The sequence below is a fragment of the Piliocolobus tephrosceles genome, chromosome 13 (assembly GCF_002776525.5).
Source record: "Piliocolobus tephrosceles isolate RC106 chromosome 13, ASM277652v3, whole genome shotgun sequence".
NCBI lineage: Eukaryota > Metazoa > Chordata > Mammalia > Primates > Cercopithecidae > Piliocolobus > Piliocolobus tephrosceles.
Window position 1 is genome coordinate 92827426 of NC_045446.1, and position 8419 is coordinate 92835844.

At 36.6% G+C, this 8419-nt stretch overlaps 1 protein-coding gene across 2 annotated transcripts in view; it reads right to left on the reverse strand.

Annotated features, from left to right (window-relative positions):
• Nucleotides 1–8168, reverse strand: part of MMP13 (matrix metallopeptidase 13) — a 13148-nt gene extending 4980 nt beyond the window's left edge. Inside the window, exons 1-8 of one of the 2 annotated variants that reach the window (XM_023208132.3) lie at nt 8026–8168; nt 7692–7933; nt 6903–7051; nt 6597–6722; nt 4465–4626; nt 2557–2674; nt 1472–1605; nt 340–499 (exon numbers count right to left, since the gene is read on the reverse strand). In XM_023208132.3, the coding sequence (XP_023063900.2) occupies nt 340–499; nt 1472–1605; nt 2557–2674; nt 4465–4626; nt 6597–6722; nt 6903–7051; nt 7692–7933; nt 8026–8145 (1211 nt within the window). In that variant the 5' untranslated portion in view covers nt 8146–8168. The remainder of the gene's footprint in view (nt 1–339; nt 500–1471; nt 1606–2556; nt 2675–4464; nt 4627–6596; nt 6723–6902; nt 7052–7691; nt 7934–8025) is intronic. The other variant, XM_023208131.2, reaches the window with a different exon arrangement.
• Nucleotides 8169–8419: the final 251 nt, after the last annotated feature.

Sequence of the window (8419 nt, forward strand, 5' to 3'; positions counted from 1 at the left end):
GAAGGAAGGAAGGAAGGAAGGAAGGAAGGAAGGAAGGAAGGAAGGAAAGAAGGAAAGAGGGGGTGCCAAAGATGGTTGAGAGGCATAACAAGTGGCTAAGAAAAGAATGTTTGAGAGGAGGAATGTTTGAGTATTGTGTGTGTGTGTGTGTGTGTTCAAGAGAGCTTGAGACTTTTAAATGCATGTCTGAGGGGCTGCCTGAAAGAGTTGACATGGAATAAAAATGAATAACTAGTATGACATTTACAATAGTGTGTATGAATACTTTACAGTAGTGACAGATGTTTGAGGCAGTTTGTGGCTATGACACAGATGGGTCAGTACATACTGCTGCCATACCTCCAGACCTGGTTTCCTGAGAAGAGGAGAGTCTTGCCTGTATCCTCAAAGTGAACAGCTGCACTTATCTTCTTAACTTCTTTTGGAAAACCCAGTTCAGATATTTTTTTGGGATAACCTTCCAGAATGTCATAACCATTAAGAGCCCAAAATTTTCTACCTGGAATGAGTGAAATAACAGTTTTATTATTCAGGAAAATCTATTGAGACTTACATATGTAGACATGGGCTTAAGGGCAGGCCCATTTATACATTTAGAAATATTAATAAAATATTTAGTATTTACAGTCATCATGTTTATGAAACATAAAAATATAAGCATTCTTGAAACAAAAAAATAAAATTTAGGATCTTAATTTCCCAGTTATGAATACAGCTAATCAAATACCACAATTAACTTGGCAATTTATTGGTTCTGAATATTAAGTTTAAAGCTAGGTAAAAAAAAACATTAAAATTTCTACATGAATAAACAACACAGTAGGAAGGGTTAATTAGATTGAAAACTCAAATTTTATACCAGTGTGAAAGTTATTTTCTTCTCTGAAAAGTAGGTTTATTATAACATTAATATTATAAATAGTTGAACAATAGAAACAGTGTCAGCAGAAAGTTATGTAGTCATTTTAAATTCTGGTCATAAAGGCAAAGTAGCAATTTGGAAATTGGTCATAATTTTATGTCAAGGAAAGCGGTAGAATATAAAAATGTATCTGTACTATGAAAATAAATATGTAAAAATATGTATTACATAATGAAAATGAACAAATGAAATAAACTGACTATTCAGAAGGAAGAATGATTCATAATATTTTTTCCACTTTTTCAGAATATATATTGTTATAATGTTTTCTCAATAAACAATTTTTAAGAGGAACTAAGAGAAAAAAACTGACATGATTCATATGAAAGAGTGGATATGACAAGTCTAACAATGTAGACCTTTTATATGTTCAATTTGGAGATTCATGGTAGAACGGTTTCAGGTACTTTCTGGCTTCCATTTTTTTAATACTTGGTCTTTAATTTAGGTATATTTTCAGTAGTGATCATCTTACTGAATCTCTATTGGCATCAGGTTCAGCACTGCCTCCCCTGGTCCTGCGCGAGGCCTCCTCTGTGGAAAGCTTACCTCTGAAGATGAAGATGAGGTCATGAGAAGGATGCTCATATGCAGCATCAATACGGTTGGGAAGTTCTGGCCAAAATGATTTCGTTAAAAACAGCTCCGCATCAACCTGCTGAGGATGCAGGCGCCAGAAGAATCTAACACAAAAGTAAAATGGAGTTTTCTGTCACATTTTTAAGTGCTATATTTCTATCCTGCTAGTCACTTCTCTCCACATCAACACAGATAAGTTAGATACAACCAATACCTCCCACCTGTGAAGGGGAAAAAAATTCCATTACCCTTTCAGTTCCAGTGACAAGTTGTGCTATCCTAACTAGCGTAAGGTATTCAACTTTGAAATCTCGCAGAGCCTTTGTGAGGTCTCTAAGTTCTTTGTGGGTTGAAATTGTCTTGCTCAATTTTGGCTATCTTGCTAGGGGCAAGCAAATTTGCCAGGCATTGTGTTGGGCTCTAGAGAGAAGATATGAGTTACATGTCTTCCATGGTCTCATGGCCTGGGAAAACTGATACATGAGAACCACCCACTGTCCCATGAGTACAATGTAGTTAGAGTTATAACAGAGGGGGTAAACATGCTATTGGATCACAGATGAGGGATCAATGAATGAATGAATGAACAAATATGCATACTAGAACAATGTAGAAATTAAAATGTTATATTGCATTTCTAGGTTCGTTTCATTCTATCCCTCAAATTCCAACATATGTATCCAGAATCAAAGTCTTTCCATGCCGAAACGAATCCGCGTGTGCCTAACGAGTAACCATTTATTAATACAGCAATTACTTTCAATGCTTGCCTGTTTTTAAAATAAATTGGATTTCTAGATTTTCTTGGTTATATTTATAAGAAAGACTATAACTAGAGATGTAAAAACAAGCTACACAATGCCAAGTTGTACACTGAAAAGTAAAACATTTATCCATCATTCATTTATTTGATGTGAAATATGGGAGTAAACTGCCTGCCCATTTTTACTGTTAACTTTACCTTTGGAAGTCTGACAGGATGTTTTGGCGATATGCAGAAACAGCTTCACAAATGTTTGTCGCATACAAACTTTATGAAAGAATCTCAAGAGTACCTGTCTTTAAAGATCATTGTTTCTCCTCGGAGACTGGTGATGGCATCAAGGGATAAGGAGGGGTCACATTTGTCTGGCGTTTTTGGGTGTTTAGGGTTGGGGTCTTCATCTCCTGGACCTGCAGTCGTGAAAGGCAAGAGAGAAGTTATGAATGTGACATTACTGAAAACCTGGGTCACAGCACAACAGGTTGATCTGCTAATGGACAGTGGGAGAGGGTTTTCTCCAGGAAAAGCAGTAGGTCCCGGGGCTCCTACATTATGGTGCAAGTACCGTGTAATCTTCCTTCCTTCCTCCCCTCCACTTCCATCCTTCAAGACTTCTCGAGATTCTTTAGAACTATAAACTTAGGTTTCTTGAGGTTGATGATAAAAATGAGGGAAAAAAAGCAACAGACTTTGAAGACATTTTCCCTACACCTTGCACAATCTATTGACAGACTGCTGTTGAAAACTAGACTCCCCTCAAAACCATTTTTGATGATGTATTTCTCCTGCGAAAGCCCTCATCTTGCCTCCTCCTCTTGACTATTTTACCAGCTGTCAACATCAGCTAATGTTGCTTCACCAGTTTGCCATGGTGCAGCTGTATCTCAGCTGCGACAAGTCAGGCCTTCAGCACTTACGTGACTTGCCAAATGTTGGTAACTTTCCAACCAGCTCCCATGAGTGCAGACGGGATGGGGGTGCAGTACACAATAATAATCCTACACTGGTTTTTTTTTTTCTGTCTAGTTTATATTAGTTCTTTCATCAGTCCCTGAGTCATAATAATGTAGAAATAATAACTGCAAAATAAATTTGCAAATTCCCTTTGCCATCTTCAAGTTCATGCCCATGGCTATGCTAGTTACTGTGACAGATTCAAATCTAGAAGGGAAAAGAATAGCTTGGGTGATGTGAGCAAGTTTGCTGAACTATGTGCTCTAGAAATGTTTACACTGATGACTGTGCACTGTGGCTTTAACTCTATTTATAACAGGTCATCTATAAATAAATATTTGGGTTGAGGTTTAATTGTTTTGTAAATATTATTGAAAATTTGGGGGGTAAGTGAAAAGGAAGAATTTTTTTTTTACAATGGTTACTGTAGATGTTGATTAAAAACTACCACAGGCCACTTGAGAGGTTTCTACTGTGCCAAATTGTACTGGTTGAAAGAGTACTTGGAATTTCTAAAAGCTTTAGGAACTCACTTTCACCACCAACCATATTACTATAGGTATGCTACTTAAACTCTACAGGGCTTTGTTTCTTCATTGGTTAAATGGGGAATAAAATATTTTTCTTTCTTATTGCAGAGGTGTTTTGAGGCATTTGCAAATGCACATTGCAATGTATAAAATACAGATACAGGGACTTATAGTCTGCAAAAATTGGAGAATGAAATCTTTTCTATTTGAGTGGGTAGTTAGACTTGGAAAGAAAAAATGGGTGTGTTTTCCTAGGTTTTAGTAACAAAACCAATAAAGCAGCATTGGCAGTGGTGAATTCAATTAGTAGAGTCATGTGTCGATTAACAACAGGGATACATTCTGAAAAATGTGTTGTTAGGAGATTTTGTCACTGGGTGAACATCGTAGTGTATACTTACACAAACCTAGATATATAGCCTACTACACATACACGCTATATGGTACAGCCTATTGCTCCTAAGCTACAAACCTGTCCAGCATATTACTATACTGAGTACTGCAGGCACTTGTAACACATTGGTGAGTATTAAGTGTATCTAAACATAAGAAAGGTACATTAAAAATACAGTATTATAGTATTATGAAACTTTGTCATACATGTGCTTCACTGTACCAAAACATCATTATGCAGCATGACTGCTATTTAGAAAACAAATGCATGGATTTCTTCTGCTTTTATAACCGATCATATTCTATTTCTATAACTGAGTTACCATAGAGAGACTGGATCCCTTGTACATCGTCATCAGGAAGCATAAAGTGGCTTTTGCCGGTGTAGGTGTAGATGGGAAACATGAGTGCTCCAGGATCCTTGGAGTGGTCAAGACCTAAGGAGTGGCCGAACTCATGGGCAGCAACAAGAAACAAGTTGTAGCCTGTAAGAAAATAAAGAAACAATGAGAAAAAAAGGAATTCCAGTGACCAGGTAATGAAAGGAGTATCATTTTATCTATTTGGTATGTTTCTTTCTTCGCTATATACTCTTTCTTTTCTCTTTCTTCACTCTCGTACTTTTTAATATCAGTATTCAGTTGCTTGAAGGAAGGTTCAAAGTATTGATTTAATTCTTGTAAATAATTTAGTGTTCTTTTGATTATAGCTGCCTACACAATTAGAATGTCAACAGATTACTCTCATGTAATTAGTAACTAATAAGGATTTACCATGAAGACACTAGGACTCCTGATTTGCTCTTAGTATTCTCAGGTCAGGTGAGGGAAGTGGACAGAGATTACCTTAAACGAGGAGTGGGGAAATCACATAGGGTAGTACCTAGCTAGGGTTCTGCCCTGAGCATCCTTCAGGAGGCAGCATCCAAAGGGAGCATACCAAGGATGGAGGATGCACTAAATAGGTTCTCTGTGTATATTCTTGGGAGCAAATTCCAACGTTCTAGAGTCTAGAACGTCTCTAGACCCTGGGGTTTGGAGAAACAGAAACTCTGGACATGATTAGCCATCTTTACTCTAGAAGACCACTATGTCACTGTATTTACATTGTTCCCTCTAAGCATTCTGTCTGCCAATTTTGAGCCTCCTAATACAGGTATTTCAAACCGGAAAAAAGAGAATAAAACACTAAAAGAAAAATAAGAAGTGTAAGGCAATAGGATTGTTGTTACTTGTGCTTAGATTACCTGAAAACTAGAGCCAGTGGATTCCATTTGACCTTAAATTTCCTTTGCTACTGCAGCCTGTGCATGAAGAAAATGAACCAACCTAGCCAATCTTGCAGACTATGAGAGCAACTAGAGGTCGCATAATCTGAGTGCCAATTCTTCATCGAATGACTAGTAATGGGTACTGCTCTTAGCCTTCCACTGAAAAATGAATCCAGACTGGTGTATGGATGTTTTCATTCATTTCAGTTAAGTATTTCAAACCCAGAATTTACAAAGGAACCTAAATTTGAGGCTTATTGGGATTCTGCCTTAACAATGCTGGATCTTATTCCTTCTTCCTGAAACCGTTCTTACCTGTGAAATACCCAGAACATAAATATGTAAATTTTCACTTTTCCCTCCACAGACAGATTTTAGGTATTAGAGTTGAGACACTGATCCTGTAAGGCCCTGTTTTATTCTTTGGAAAAATAATATTTTTTTGTTTAAATGAATAATAAAATCAGCTGTCTATGAAGACAACCTCTACTTGTCATAACTAAGTCCTAGTTAGAACGATCTATGGCTTTTCTTCCCGAATTAACATTCCCAATTATTTTGAGACTTGAAGATTCAACTACTAACTGACTTCATTCAACATGCAATTTCATTTTGCTCTTGTATATACAACTGCCACCTTGTCTGTTTCATGCTGTTTGGAGTAAGACTCTGTCTAGATTTTTAAGAATGGTGTTTATCATGTACAGACAAGACTGAATCAAGCAGCTCATATAATGGGAAACAGAAATTTGACTGAACATATTTCTACCAAGGAAAAAATTATTTCATTTCACATCTAATTCATGTATGACCCATAGATCCAACCCTGGTAGTTTCTAGTTATATATTTATAATAAACTGTACTTCTTCAACATGCCAAAAGATAATTTGCAGTAATAACATGTTGGTTGACAAACATAAACATTTTGGTCCTACTTCAGAGTTCATTAGTATCCCTCAAGCCACCGTGACAGATTAAGTAGATTTTGTTCATTTTTTAATGTTGAATATCAATTTGTAGAAATGTCACTTGTAGAGACACTAATATGTCTAAGATAAACTTTATTTAAGAAAATATAGTCAAATACCAAATATATTTAACTTTTTTGTGTTTTAACTTCCATACCAGTGTGTTCACTGTCTAATCTAACAACACATAAATGATATCTTTATAAGAAACATTACCTTTGGAACTACTTGTCCAGGTTTCATCATCATCAAAATGGGCATCTCCTCCATAATTTGGCCCAGGAGGAAAAGCGTGAGCCAGCAGGCCAGAGGGCCCATCAAATGGGTAGAAGTCGCCATGCTCTACACACAAAAGCAAGGGTTATGAGTCTTATCACATCCAGGAGTACTTAGCACAGGTGTTTAGTAAATTAGTGTTGAATGCTTTAAAAAGTAATGAATGACTGAAAGAAATAATTTTAAAATGGAACCAACTAAGAATTAGAATACAAAAATGTTTTAAAAATAAATGTGCATCATTACCCTTAGTTCCAAAAGAGATCATGATGTCAGCAATGCCATCGTGAAGTCTGGTAAAATTCAGAGGAGTTACATCAGACCAAACTTTGAAGGCTTTTTTGAACGCCTTTTCAACTTCAGAATGAGTCATATCAGGGGTGTAATTCACAATTCTATGTAACAGAGAAAGTTTCAATTAAGTTTTTGGAAAGTGACAGCTATTTTAGAATACATTTTCTTGGTATATTGCTCTTCAATTCAAAATGCAATAATTTCTTTGAAAGTTCTACTAGAGGCTTATTGTTTCAAATAATGTATTAATTATGATGCCATACCAGAATAAAAAGTCAAAAATCCAGACATTTGAGTATCTCCGAATATCTGACCATGTGGCACCCTAAATTAAAATTTTTCCAATGTTTGGTATAATTTATTTTGCATGCTAAAAGTTTGGATTACATTGATAAAGCCCAAATAAATGAAATAGCTCTGTAAAGTTTCTAGAAAGAGTGGAACTCTTCATCTTTAGAACCATTGTGATAAATACACCTAATGCACTCGTTTGCAAATTTTCTTTAATCTACTTTTATTTCTATTTTGATTTCATTTCTAAAAGAAATACTTTGAGATGTCCACTAAAAAATCATGCTGGGTTACTGTGACAATAATAGATGTTAGAGGCAATCTCGGCAACCACATTACAGCTAATCTGGAATTTAAATGCTGATTAAATAGTAATGCCTACTTAATATTAGACATTTAATACTACAAGAAAAGGTTAACAAATATGAAAGAAAGATAGTCTATAATTACCTGTAGGTTAAATTCATTTTGGACCATTTGAGAGTTCGAGGGAAAACGTTGTATTCACCCACATCAGGAACCCCGCATCTTGGTTTTTTCATGACATCTAAGGTGTTATCGTCAAGTTTTCCGGTCACCTCTAAGCCGAAAAAAGACTGCATTTCTCGGAGCCTGTCAGTCATGGAGCTTGCTGCATTCTCCTTCAGGATTCCCGCGAGATTTGTAGGATAGTAGTATGATCTCAAGTAGCGCTAGAAAAGAGACCAAAATGAACTGCGTTTCAAAGAGAAGGACATTTCTGAGATGTACCAACCGCATCATCAGGATTGGCAAGATACTCTACCTCTGCAAACTGGAGGTCTTCCTCAGACAAATCATCTTCATCACCACCACTGGGAAGGGGCAGGGCCCGACAATGAGTCCAGCTCAAGAAGAGGAAGGCAGCCAGGACCCCTGGATGCATCTTGAATGGTGATGCCTGGTGACTGTTGTCCTTCCGCAGAGAATACCTTTACTTTTATAGGCCTGCAATGGTGAGTCATCACTTATGGATAGGTTTCCACTTCCTAGTCCCTTGAAGGTAAACATGCTTACATGGCGACTTTTTCTTTTCCCTCCCAAGTGTGGTTTGTGGTAGAATTTGAGGGAAATATAAATGACAGCATCTCTTGTTTCAGCAGGGTCTCAAAACCCATCTGGCAAAATAAACTGCCTCCGCATATTTATGGATACTGTGG